We start from the raw sequence: 14,257 nt of genomic DNA, 5'->3' as shown, positions 1-14,257 counted from the left end.
GTTGATGTTGAGATGTCTGATACTTGAACTCTGTGAAGCATTTATTTGGGCTGCAATTTCTGGTAACTCTAATGAACTTATCCTCTGCAGGATAAGACTTGGTCTTTTACCAAATAGGGCTATCTTATGTATACCACCCCTACCTTGTCACAACACAACTGATTGGCTCAAACGCATTAAGGAAAGAAATTCCACAAATGAACTTTTAACAAGGCACACCTGTTAATTGAAATGCATTCCAGGTGACTACCTCATGAAGCTGGTTGAGAGAATGCCAAGTAGTGTGCAAAGATGTCAAGGCATTGGGTGGCTGTTTTGAATCTCAAATATAAAATGTATTTTGATTTGTTTAACACTTGGTTACTACATGATTCCATGTGTTATTTCATAGTTATGTCTTCACTATTATTCTACAATGTAGAAAATAGTAACCATTTATAAAAACCCTGGAATGAGTAGGTGCGTCCAAACCTTTGACTGGTACTATACATAAACTCAGCAAAAAAAGAAACGTCCTCTCACTGTCAACTGTGTTTATTTTCAGCAAACTTAACATGTGTAAATATTTGTATGAACATAAGATTCAACATCTGAGACACAAACTGAACAAGTTCCACAGACATGCGACTAGTATAAATTGAATAATGTGTCCCTGAACAAAGGGAGGGTCAAAATCAAAAGTCAGTATCTGGATTAAGTACTGCAGTGCATCTCCTCCTCACCAGATTTGCCAGTTATTTCTGTGAGATGTTACCCCACTCTTCCACCAAGGCACCTGCAAGTCCCCGGACATTTCTGGGGGCAATGGCCCTAGCCCTCACCCTCCGATCCAACAGGTCCCAGACATGCTCAATGGGATTGAGATCCGGGTTCTTCGCTGGCCATGGCAGAACACTGACTTTCCTGTCTTGCAGGAAATCATGCACAGAATGAGCAGTATGGCTGGTGTCATTGTCAGGATGAGCCTGCAGGAAGGGTACCACATGAGGGAGGAGGATGTCTTCCCTGTAACACAGTGTCGAGATTGCCTGCAATGACAACAAGCTCAGTCCGATGATGCTGTGACACCGCCCCAGACCATGACGGACCCTCCACCTCCAAATCGATCTTGCTCCAGATTACAGGCCTCGGTGTAACACTCATTCCTTCGACGATAAACGCGAATCCGACCGTGAGACAAAACCGTGACTCGTCAGTGAAGAGCACTTTTTGCCAGTCCTGTCTGTTCCAGCGGCAGTGGGTTTGTGCTCATAGGTGACATTGTTGCCGGTGATGTCTGGTGAGGACCTGCCTTACAACAGGCCAACAAGTCCTCCGTCCAGCCTCTCAGCTTATTGCGGACAGTCTGAGCACTGATGGAGGGATTGTGCGTTCCTGGTGTAACTCGGGCAGTTGTTGTTGCCATCCTGTACCTGTTCCACAGGTGTGATGTTCGGATGTACCGATCCTGTGCAGGTGTTGTTACACGTGGTCTGCCACTGCGAGGACGATCAGCTGTTCGTCCTGTCTCCCTGTAGTGCTGTCTTAGGCATCTCACAGTACGGACATTGCAATGTATTGCCCTGGCCACATCTGCAGTCCTCATGCGTCCTTGCAGCATGACTAAGGCATGTTCACGCAGATGAGCAGGGACCCTGGGCATCTTTCTTTTGGTGTTTTTCAGAGTCAGTAGAAAGGCCTCTTTAGTGTCCTAAGTTTTCATAACTGTGATCTTAATTGCCTACCGTCTGTAAGCTGTTAGTGTCTTAACGACTGTTCCACAGGTGCATGTTCATTAATTGTTTATGGTTCATTGAACAAGCATGGGAAACAGTGTTTAAACCTTTTACAATGAAGATCTGTGAAGTTATTTGGATTTTTACAAATGATCTTTGAAAGACAGGGTCCTGAAAAAGGGACGTTTTCTTTTTTTGCTGAGTTTATATTCATTAACGCATGACTGCAAGAGACCGGTTGGAATGTCTAACTGAAATATTGGACAAATCAGCCTTTTATTTTAACTAGTGGTGTTTGAAGTTGCTGTTTTAAAGTGCCAGGACAAAGGCAAAACGCGGGACTGTCCTGCACAATCCGGGAGAAGTGGTCAAATACCATTTTACAATGTTTGGTGTATGTACGGTATCTCCTAGTGTTAGACTGTACATATACTCCAGAATCCATCATGCTTAATGATTTTCTTAATGTGATGATGTCCCCCTGCGCCTGACCCTTGCCCTGCTGTAGCTTGAGAAACTGACTTGTCCTATGAAAATAAAGTTTATGCCACTTGTTTGACCGAACCTGCCGACTCAGTTTGGGAACTCAGTTTAAATAGGATGCTGCAGGGTGGATGGAGAATGTTATCAATTGTTATTAGGCTACGTGCACGGTTTTATTTAAAAATTGTAATGTAGTGGAGGTCCAGGAACAAAATTATCATGGTCACCACACTCGTCTAGACCTTATTTAGACAGTCTTTCAAATGTATGTTCATGCTCATTTCACTGTTGTAGAGTCGTAGCCTATAGCAGCAAAGGGTTTCATCATGTGACATTTGTATTAATTTTTTTACATATAGCTGATTTTAGTGTAGTGGTGGTGCAATAGTAGATATATGGTGCCAAATAGCATGGGAATCCAAACTAAACAGCTCCATCTTGTTTCACTTTACTGATAAAATAACGAAAAAATTACTAAACTAATGAATAAATGAAAAAACTAGGAACAACAAACTGAAACAGCATATCCTTGGGACTGTAAAGTCCTTGGAAACAAAGATACCGGATCTGAGGAAATCGTTACAAGCTACCTCTTTATTTTTCCGCATTCGTCTGACATAGGCTCTAATATAATTGGTTGATGTTGCTTTGACGTAGGCAAATGAGCCACTTTGATTTGTTCAATGAATGACAGACACCGGATATAGCTCTACTATCGCTCAACGCCTATTTTTTTTGTTCTGTCTGTGTCGTTACTTTAGCCAAGTCCTAAAGTCAAGGTAAGGCCAACTAACTACACTATTGGTCATGTTTAAAAAATAATCGTCGTGGACAACGGTTGATTTCCTTGAACTTTTAACTGATAATGTTTCATTTATCAATCTAGTAATATTACATTCGATATAAAGTACAGGTGTAATGTTACAATGTAGCCTATGTAGTCAACATAGAACGTAGAAACTCATCATGTAGAATGGACGGTAACGACGCATTTCACATGCAGGGTAATTTTGCCGCGTTCAAAGCAACTGGGAACTCGGAAAAATACGAGGTCAAATCTTTACGTCAGTAATCTTCAGGTCGGAGCTCAAAAAAGCGTCCCGAGATCCCGAGGTGGATGACCGTTCAAATCTATTTTTCCCAGTCTTAGCTCGTTTTCTTTCAAGATCCCAGTTGATTTGAACGCAGCATTACTTGCGTGAAGTCTAGTTATGACAGTTTACTCGATGTCCTGTCACAGTGGACTCATGCTGCCTTCATAACCAAATGGAAAGGTGGTATTACCAGTTGTATAGTCCTAATACCAGTGGATACATTCACATATTTTGAACTCGTTGACAAACGCTGATTGGCTAATGGACAACAAGCTGTGTCAACCATTAACTAAAGTACAGCTATCATACTTGTAAACAAATTTTAACCATATGAATATATTGCTTTTTATAAATTGTGCTTTGTTGCATTTAACTGCAGAAAATGCTGTTATCAAGGTAATTTCCCTAGTAGGTGACGTCAGGTCAACATGTAGGAGAAGTCTCTGAGTTTAGGGATGGATGATGCCCCGCGCAAAACAACTGGGAAATCTCTGACTTTTGACTTCAATGCGTTCAAGACAACTGGGAACTCATGGAAAGAAATCTGAAGCTCAGACTTTCCGACCTGAAGAATCAAGTTGTCTTGAACGCACCATGAGTTTCCCACTAGTAAATACAAGTTGGAGGGGCGTTCAAGTGGTTTTTCCAAGTCGTGTATAGTAAATACCACCTTTCCACATGGTTATGAATGCAGCATTAGTTGTATAGAACTATACTGGGCTATATATAGCATTTGAGTCATTCAGGGTTGTGCTTTTTCCATTAAAGATGAACATTTGTTTTTCCCATAAAAAGAGGGAAGCGCGAGCGTGACTCAACATCAATCAATCCAATGTATTTTATAAAGCCCTTTTCTTTTTACAAACATAGCAGAGTGAAGGTGGTTTTGAACAGTAGACTACCATGTATGCAATGCTGGTGGTATGTCCCAGTCTCTGTTCAGTTTTATTTGAGAACATTTTAATTTGTCGTGGTACGGTGTACCTATTTAAAAAAAAGTGTATGTAGAGAGAGGGTTCGAGAAGTGTAACATTGAACATCGAAGATGATGTGACTGGCCTTTGTATTTGCAGTGCTGATGGAGGCCCCACTGCCCCCCCGTGAGTCTGGCCGGTTTGTGGTGGAACACAGTCAGGATGTGTTTGTGGAGGAGGAGGGCGTGCAGAGGGTAGCGGAGATGCTCTATGCCCTGCGTAAGAGCGAGGAGCTCACAGCCAGTGGGTGGAAGAAGGCCAACCCCTTGGCCCCCTCCCCAAACTCTGATCATGCCCTGAACTGGGTGTTTGTAGTCGACACAATGAACTTCTCCTTCTGGCCCGAACGGGAGGACCAGCAGTGTGAGGTGACGTACCGTGGGACCACCTACTACGGTTACATGACCCTCTGTGCTGCCATCACCAGAGCAATGGAAGACGGTAGGAAGGGGCGATATCCAGATTTTCATACCGTTTCTGTACCATATGGTATTACCGGAAGTGCACACAAGGGGCATTATAAAATGTTTTTTTACACACAAAAAATTTAGGCAACAAGGATCTTGATCCAGGAGGGGATTGAATGTATCTCCTGTAACCAAGAAGCTTGATCTTGACATCTAGCCACTTAGCTTGCAAGTTAGCAAACCAAATGCATAGCTGGAGCCCTGAGCTGGATATAATTTATTTAACACATCTTAGATTTCTTATAGTTATACTTAACCTATAGCTATAAGCAGTGGCGTAGCACACAATCCCTCAGCCCCTGCAAGGCGGGGATGCCCCCAACACTCCCGAAAAACAATAAATGAAACGGTATTGAAAATATCGGTATTTCGAAATACCCCCGGTAAACGGTAGATCGCCCAAGCCTAGAAGAGGGTGAGCGCTACAGCCCTATATCTGTTCTGTCTAGGGCTGCCTGTCTTCTCATACACACACTGCTCTGTGCTGTTTGCTTGTACACTGTTTTCGTTTGCAGAATGCATGCATGATAAAACCTTTGAAGTAAATTACACTCTTGCCTTTTCTAAAAATTACCGTTCAGTCTTAACACATTTTCAATAACATTTCCAATGACCTATTGTCCATCTGAACGCAGCTAATCAAGATGCCATGCCCTCTATAGGTATTCCCATCACAGAACCGTCCTATTTCTCCCAGATGAGTGTTGAGGAGCTGGGCCGTGTCTTGCGCTCTGATAACAACACGCCCATGCCCATGCTTGAGGAGCGTCACCAGGTCCTCACAGAGGGGGGACGTGTGCTCCTGCAGCACGGCGGGAGCTTCCGGAGCTTCATAAGCCCTGCCGGTAGAGATGCGCAGAAGATGGTGGAGCTCATTGTAGACAACCTGCCCTCATACAGGGACGAGGCCACATACAAGGTCATACACAAAACACAACCTCTTCAACATAACGTAGGGTGAATTCGGAATAAGTGGGACACTTTTTGAATTTCTGTCTTCTGTAACCTATCCAACATATTAGCCCATGATACATTTCTGAAATACTCGATGTTTCCTAATCTTACACTTCTTTTATTTTACATTTGTCATTTAGCAGACATTCTTATCCAGAGCAACTTGCAGTTAGTGCATTTAGAGCAACTTAAGAAAGCTAGGTGGGACAACCACATTTCACAGGCATAGAAAGTAAACATTTTCCTCAACGTAGCTGTCAGTAGAGTCAGAGCTGGGGGGGGCGGTCAAGTGTAAGTTCTGTTTCTTTAAAAAAACAGCACTCGGTGAGGAGGATTATTTTAGATACTGTTTGAAGAGGTAGAGATTCAGATGTTTTTGGAAGATGGGCAGGGACTCTGCTGACCTAGCTTCAGGGGGAAGCTGGTTCCACCATTGGGGTGCCAGGACAGAGAAGAGCTTGGACTGGGCTGAGCGGGAGCTGGCCTCCCGTAGGTGTAGCAGGGCCAAGTTGCCTGAGGTGGCGGGTTGGGGTGTAGGGTTTGGGCATAGCCTGAAGGTAGGGATTTTTATATCATATTCACAGGAGGCATGACACACACATTTGTGTACACTGAGTCAAAACCATATTTTTTGTTTGCATTTGGTGGACTGGGATAGTAGGTTAAACAGGGACACCATTATTATAGTCCTAATTGTACCACAATGACAATTACATTTTGTGTGATAAGGAAACATCTGAAGATTTTAGAAATATATCATGTGTTGGGCTAATATGTTAGATGTCTGAAGAGGTTATAAAAAGTCTCCCACTTTTTCTGAATTCACCCAAATAACAGTGCTAACAAGAGTACTACAATAAATAATTAACAGTATATAGTACTACAATAACCAGAGCCCCGCCTAACCTAAGTACAGGGCGTCCCTACTGGATCTCTTTCCTCCATTGGAGAAGGCTATACGACTGTCCCACTTTAGCTACTCCATGATGTCCTACTTTAGCAAGCTATGGTTGGTAAAGCGGGACAACTAAAAAAAAAAATCACTGAATTACAAAATTGAAACATAATATTGGTAACTTTTTAATGTATTTTGATGCACCAGTACATAGTATACACATTTACATCATAATTTGGCTCAGTGCATTATTTGACAGTTTTATAACCTTAACTCTTTTCTGTTATGTCACCGATCTTAACTTGTGCTTCGCGGGGTGAGCTTCCTGTTTGCAGCTTGCACTGCTTCCCTCTGATGTCACACGAATAAAGTGATGTGATTTTGATCTTGTGGTTTCTCTGCAAGGGCTTAATACCCAAGAAATAAACGCATCAGGATTAAGCTGTCCCAGTTAATGGGATGACCCACTCATTCCAAATTCACCTTGTGTAGAGAGTAAGAGCACAAATGTGCCTCAGGTGCTGTAAGATTAATGCGGAAATGGTGCCATGTGGAAGCAAGGGTTAAAAATGTGTTTCAGTTACACACAATACAGTATGTTATCTATGCTATACATTCATTACCATACTTTTGATTATACAATCGTGGCCAAAAGTTTTGAGAATGACACAAATATGAATTTTCAAAGTTTGCTGCCTCAGTTTGCATGATGGCAATTTGCATATACTCCAGAATGTTATGAAGAGTGATCAGATGAATTGAAATTAATTTCAAAGTCCCTCTTTGACATGCAAATGAACTGAATCCCCCCAAAACATTCCCACTGCATTTCAGCCCTGCCACAAAAGGACCAGCTGACATGTCAGTGATTCTCTCGTTAACACAGGTGTGAGTGTTGACAAGGCTGGAGATCACTCTGTTATGCTGATTGAGTTTGAATAACAGACTGGAAGCTTCAAAAGGAGGGTGGTGCTTGGAATCATTGTTCTTCCTCTGTCAACCATGGTTATCTGCAAGGAAACACGTGCCGTCATCATTGCTTTGCACAAAAAGGGCTTCACAGGCAAGGATATTGCTGCCAGTAAGATTGCACCTAAATCAACCATTTATCGGATCAACAAGAACTTCAAGGAGAGCGGTTCAATTGTTGTGAAGAAGGCTTCAGGGCGCCCAAGAAAGTCCAGCAAGCGACAGGATCGTCTCCTAAAGTTGATTCAGCTGCGAGATCGGGGCACCACCAGTACAGAGCTTGCTCAGGAATGGCAGCAGGCAGGTGTGAGTGCATCTGCACGCACAGTGAGGCAAAGACTTTGAGGATGGCCTGGTGTCAAGAAGGGCAGCAAAGAAGCCACTTCTCTCCAGGAAAAACATCAGGGACAGACTGATATTCTGCAAAGGGTACAGGGATTGGACTGGGGTAAAGTCATCTTCTCTGATGAATCCCCTTTCCGATTGTTTGGGGCATCCGGAAAAAAACTTGTCCGGAGAAGACAAGGTGAGCGAGCGCTACCATCAGTCCTGTGTCATGCAAACAGTAAAGCATCATGAGACCATTCATGTGTGGGGTTGCTTCTCAGCCAAGGGAGTGGGCTCACTCACAATTTTGCCCAAGAACACAGCCATGAATAAAGAATGGTACCAACACATCCTCGGAGAGCAACTTCTCCCAACCATCCAGGAAGAGCTTGGTGATGAACAATGCCTTTTCCAGCATGATGGAGCACCTTGCCAGAAGGCAAAAGTGATAACTAAGTGTGGCTCGGGGAACAAAACAGTGATATTTTGGGTCCATGGCCAGGAAACTCCCCAGACCTTAATCCCATTGAGAACTTGTGGTCAATCCTCAAGAGGCGGGTGGACAAACAAAACCCCACAAATTCTGACAAACTCCAAGCATTGATTATGCAAGAATGGGCTGCCATCAGTCAGGATGTGGCCCAGAAGTTAATTGACAGCATGCCAGGGTGGATTGCAGAGGTCTTGAAAAAGAAGGGTCAACACTGCAAATATTGACTCTTTGCATCAATTTAATGTAATTGTCAATAAAAGCCTTTGACACTTATGAAATGCTTGTAATTATACTTAAGTATTCCATAGTAACATCTGACAAAAATATCTAAAGACACTGAAGCAGCAAACTTTGAAAATTAATATTTGTGTCATTCTCAAAACTTTTGGCCACGACTGTACAGTGGCATAAAGACATTCTACGTTTGACTAAACTAAAGGCAAAGTGTACTCTCAGAGCTCCCCCTCCTGGCCAAAAATAAAAGTGCAGACCCTACTTCAGCTCTCGAGGTAATTGTATATAATGTATATACAGTCTATGGGTAATTGAGCTCCAACTATGAGTCCTCGTTGTAGCGGAACTAAGAAATAGCAAGTAATTCCACATCGTCTACATACATGTAAAAAACCCACTCGAGCTTCTACTTCTAAAAATTCACCTTTCCAGAAAAAAGTCTCTCACTGTTGCCGCTTGCTATAGACCACCCTCTGCCCCCAGCTGTGCCTTCGACACCATATGTGAATTGATTGCCCCCCATCTATCTTCTGAGCTCGTGCTACTAGGTGACCTAAACTGGGACATGCTTAACACCCCGGCCATCCTACAATCTAAGCTTGATGCCCTCAATCTCACACAAATGATCAATGAACCTACCAGGTACAACCCCAAATCTGTAAACACGGGCACCCTCATAGATATCCTAACTAACTCGCCCTCCAAATACACCTCTGCTGTTTTCAATCAAGATCTCAGCGATCACTGCCTCATTGCCTGCATCCGTAATGGGTCTGCGATCAAACGACCACCCCTCATCACTGTCAAACGCTCCCTAAAACACTTCTGCGAGCAGGCCTTTCTAATCGACTGGCCGGGGTATCCTGGAATGACATTGACCTCATCTCGTCAATAGAGGATGCCTGGTTATTCTTTAAAAGTGCCTTCCTCACCATCTTAAATAAGCATGCCCCATTCAAAAAATTTAGAACTAGGAATAGATATAGTCCTTGGTTCACTTCAGACCTGTCTGCCCTTGACCAGCACAAAAACATCCTATGGCGTTCTGCATTAGCATCGAATAGCCCCCGTGATATGCAACTTTTCAGGGAAGTTAGGAACAAATATACACAGGCAGTTAGGAAAGCTAAGGCTAGCTTTTTCAAACAGAAATTTGCATCCTGTAGTACAAACTCAAAGTTCTGGGACACTGTAAAGTTCATGGAGAATAAGAGCACCTCCTCCCAGCTGCCCATTGCTCTGAGGCTAGGAAACACTGTTACCACTGATAAATCCACTATAATTGAGAATTTCAATAAGCATTTCTCTACGCCTGGCCATGCTTTCCACCTGGCTACCCCTACCCCGGCCAACTGCTCGGCACCCTCCACAACAACCCGCCCAAGCCCCCACCATTTCTCCTTCACCCAAATCCAGATAGCTGATGTTCTGAAAGAGCTGCAAATTCTGGACCCCTACAAATCAGCCGGGCTAGACAATCTGGACCCTCTCTTTCTAAAATGATCTGCCGAAATTGTTGCAACCCCTATTACTAGCCTGTTCAACCTCTCTTTCGTATCATCTGAGATTCCCAAAGATTGGAAAGCTGCCGTGGTCATCCCCCTCTTCAAAGGGGGTGACACTCTAGACCCAAACTGCTACAGACCTATATCTATCCTACCCTGTCTTTCTAAGGTCCTCGAAAGCCAAGTTAACAAACAGATTACCGACCATTTCAAATCCCACCGTACCTTCTCCGCTATGCAATCTGGTTTCAGAGCTGGTCATGGATGCACTTCAGCCACGCTCAAGGTTCTAAACGATATTGTAACCGCCATCAATAAGAGACATTACTGTGCAGCCGTATTCATCGACCTGGCCAAGGCTTTCGACTCTGTCAATCACCACATTCTTATTGGCAGACTCGACAGCCTTGGTTTCTCAAGTGATTGCCTCGCCTGGTTTACCAACTACTTCTCTGATAGAGTTCAGTGTGTCAAATCGGAGGGCCTGTTGTCCGGACCTCTGGCAGTTTCTATGGGAGTGCCAAAGGGTTCAATTCTCGGGCCGACTCTCTTCTCTGTATACATCAATGATGTCGCTCTTGCTGCTGGTGATTCTCTGATCCACCTCTACGCAGACGACACCATTCTGTATACTTCTGGCCCCTCTTTGGACACTGTGTTAACTAACCTCCAGACGAGCTTCAATGCCATACAACTCTCCTTCCGTGGTCTCCAACTGCTCTTAAATGCAAGTAAAACTAAATGCATGCTATTCAATCGATCACTGCCCGCACCTGCCCGCCCGTCCAGCATCACTACTCTGGACGGCTCTGACTTAGAATACGTGGACAACTACAAATACCTAGGTGTCTGGTTAGACTGTAAACTCTCCTTCCAGACTCACATTAAGCATCTCCAATCCAAAATGTAATATAGAATCGGCTTCCTATATCGCAACAAAGCATCCTTCACTCATGCTGCCAAACATACCCTTTGTAAAACTGACCATCCTACCGATCCTCGACTTCAGCGATGTCATCTATAAAATAGCATCCAACACTCTACTCAACAAATTGGATGCAGTCTATCACAGTGCCATCCATTTTGTCACCAAAGCCCCATATACTACCCACCACTGCGACCTGTACGCTCTCGAAGGTAGGCCCTCGCTTCATACTCGTCGCCAAACCCACTGGCTACAGGTTATCTACAAGTCTCTGCTAGGTAAAGCCCCGCCTTATCTCAGCTCACTGGTCACTATAGCAGCACCCACTCGTAGCACACGCTCCAGCAGGTATATCTCACTGGTCACCCCCAAAGCCAATTCCTCCTTTGGTCGCCTTTCCTTCCAGTTCTCTGCTGCCAATGACTGGAACGAACTGCAAAAATCACTGAAGCTGGAAACTCATATCTCCCTCACTAGCTTTAAGCACCAGCTGTCAGAGCAGCTCACAGATCACTGCACCTGTACATAGCCCATCTGTAAACAGCCCATCTATCTACCTCATCCCCATACTGTATTTATTTATCTTGCTCATTTACACCCCAGTATCTCTACTTGCACATTCATCTTCTGCACATCTACCAATCCAGTGTTTAATTGCCATATTGTAATTACTTCGCCACCATGGCCTATTTATTGCCTTAACTCCCTTATCTTACCTCATTTGCACTCACTGTATATAGATTTTGTTTTCTTTTTTCTACTGTATTATTGACTGTATGTTTTGTTTATTCCATGTGTAACCCTGTGTTGTATGTGTCGAATTGCTGTGCTTTATCTTGGCCAGGTCGCAATTGCAAATGAGAACTTGTTCTCAACTAGCCTACCTGGTTAAATAAAGGTGAAATAAAAAAAGAAAAAATATACAGTGCATTCGGAAAGTATTCAGACCGCTTGACTTTTTCCACATTTTGTTAAGTTACAGCTTTATTCTAAAATTGATTAAATCATTTCCCCCCCCTCAATCTACACACAGTACCCCATGATGACAAAGCAAAAACAGGTTTTTAGACATTTTTGCAAATGTGTGTATATATAAAACCCCCCTGGAAATATCACATTTATTTAAGTATTCTGACCCTTTACTCAGTACTTTTTTGAAGCACCTTTGGCAGTGACTACAGCCTTGAGTCTTCTTGGGTATGATGCTACAAGCTTGGCACACCTGTATTTGGAGAGTTTCTCCCATTCTTTTCTGTAGATCCTCTCATGCTCTGTCAGGTTGGATGGGGAGCGTCACTGCACAGCTATTTTCAGGTCTCTCCAGAGATGTTCGATCGGGTTCAAGTCCAGGCACTGGCTGGGCCACTCAAGTATATTCAAAGACTTGTCCCGAAGCCACTCCTGCATTCTCTTGGCTGTGTGCTTAGGGTCGTTGTTGTGCTGGAAGGTGAACCTTCGTCCCAGTCCTAGGTCCGGAGCGCTCTGGAGCAGGTTTTCATCAAGGATCTCTCTGTACTTTTCTCCGTTCATCTTTCCCTCGATCCTGACTAGTCTCGCAGTCCCTGCAGCTGAAAAACATCCCCACAGCATGATGCTGCGAACACCATGCTTCACCGTAGGGATGGTGCCAGGTTTCCTCCAGATGTGACACTTGGCATTCAGGTTGAATAGTTAAATCTTGGTTTCACCAGACCAGAGAATCTTCTAATGGTCTGAGTCCTTCAGGTGCCATTTGGCAAACTCCAAGTGGGTTTTTACTGAGGAGAGGCTTCCGTCTGGCCACTCTACCATAAAGGCCTGATTGTTGGAGTGCTACAGAGAAGGTTGTCCTTCTAGAAGGTTTTCCCATCTCCACAGAGAAACTCTGGAGCCCTGTCAGTGACCAACGGGTTCTTGGTCACCTCACTGACCAAGGCCCCTCTCCCCAAGTTGGTCAGTTTGGCCAGGTGGCCAGCGCTAGGAAGAGTCTTGGTGGTTCCAAACTTCTTCCATTTAAGAATGATGGAGGCCAATGTGTTCTTGGGGACCTTCAATGCTGCAAAAATGTTTTGGTACCCTTCCCCAGATCCGTGTTTTGAAAAAACTCTGTCTCGTAGCTCTACGGACAATTCCTTTGACCTGGTGGCTTAGTTTTTGCTCTGACAACTGTGGGACCTTATATAGACAGGTGTGTGACTTTCCAAATCATGTCCAATCAATTGAATTTACCACAGGTGGACTCCAATCAAGTTGTAGAAACATCTCAAGGACGATCAATGGAAACAGGATGCACCTGAGATCAATTTCGAGTCTCATAACAAAGGGCCTGACTGCTTATGTAAATAAGGTTTTCAGCGTTTTACTTGTAATAAATGTTCAAAAATGTCTAAACCTGTTTTTGCTTTGTCATTTTGGGGTATTTTGTGTAGATTAATGAGGAAAACAATTATTTAATACATTTTAGAATAAGGCTGTAACGTAGCAAAATGTGGAAAAGTCAAGGGGAGTAAACTTTCAGAATGCACTATATGCATGTCTATGGTTGATATGTTCATGGTGAAAGCAGTCTCTGTGTGAACGTGTCTTGTCAACTGAATTGTCTGTGTGTCTACCTCAGGGAAAGAGGATTTCACTCTACAAGCGAGCTCAGATTCTGGTGGCTGATTTTTGGGGCATCATGGAAGCCAGGGTAGAGGGGGACATGCCAAACCTGGACTTCCTCACCATGTTTGCTGACTACAGAGTACCACAGGCCCTGGTCCACCTGGGGGCACTACGCTACTCAGACACCCTGATGGAGACATTGAGGAACGGTTAGTCTTTTCTCCCCTCTATGCTGTGCGTGTGTGTGTTGGAACCTCCTTTGACCCTCTTCTCTCTCTCAGGTGAGTTGCTCAGCTCAGGCGACAGGAGAGAGGTGGAGATTCGTGGCTGCTCTATCTGGTGTGTGGAGAAGGTCAAGGCACACCTGTGGAGTCTGGTTGAAGAGCGAGATGACCAAACCTGCAATATCAACTCTGCCATCATCGACTTTTATCTCTGGCCTTATGCCAAACAGCACCATAAAGAGATGGCCCACATTCCCATACACCACACACGCTGCATATATTATTGACAGGCCTACACAGAGAAACTATTTTTGTGATTCAAAAAAATAAAAAATAAAAATGATGTCCGGTCCTTATTGTTTAACTTTATGCAAAGAACTTTGGCTTTGGATCTCTGGCTGAGGATGATCATATG

General features: G+C 43.9%; 1 protein-coding gene across 1 annotated transcript; it reads left to right on the top strand.

The window, feature by feature from the left end:
* Nucleotides 1–2,857: 2,857 nt before the first annotated feature.
* c1h9orf64 (chromosome 1 C9orf64 homolog) lies at nt 2,858–14,185 on the top strand. The gene is made up of 5 exons (XM_038996838.1): nt 2,858–2,977; nt 4,366–4,707; nt 5,396–5,652; nt 13,632–13,827; nt 13,900–14,185. The coding sequence occupies exons 2-5, from the start codon at nt 4,371–4,373 to the stop codon at nt 14,127–14,129; spliced, it is 1,020 nt and encodes a 339-aa protein (XP_038852766.1). The 5' UTR covers nt 2,858–2,977; nt 4,366–4,370; the 3' UTR covers nt 14,130–14,185.
* Nucleotides 14,186–14,257: the final 72 nt, after the last annotated feature.

This window comes from Salvelinus namaycush, chromosome 1 (assembly GCF_016432855.1).
Source record: "Salvelinus namaycush isolate Seneca chromosome 1, SaNama_1.0, whole genome shotgun sequence".
NCBI classification, from domain to species: domain Eukaryota; kingdom Metazoa; phylum Chordata; class Actinopteri; order Salmoniformes; family Salmonidae; genus Salvelinus; species Salvelinus namaycush.
The sequence above is the reverse complement of the archived record's forward strand: the minus strand, read 5'-3'. Positions and strand labels throughout refer to the sequence as shown.

Bases quoted from the DNA above. Each gene is read 5' to 3' on its own strand.
- c1h9orf64 (XM_038996838.1), top strand. From the start codon at position 4,371: ATGGAGGCCCCACTGCCCCCCCGTGAGTCTGGCCGGTTTGTGGTGGAA. The intron at 4,708-5,395 runs GTAGGAAGGGGC...TGCCCTCTATAG, and splicing joins CACCAGAGCAATGGAAGACG to GTATTCCCATCACAGAACCG. The intron at 13,828-13,899 runs GTTAGTCTTTTC...TCTCTCTCTCAG, and splicing joins GATGGAGACATTGAGGAACG to GTGAGTTGCTCAGCTCAGGC.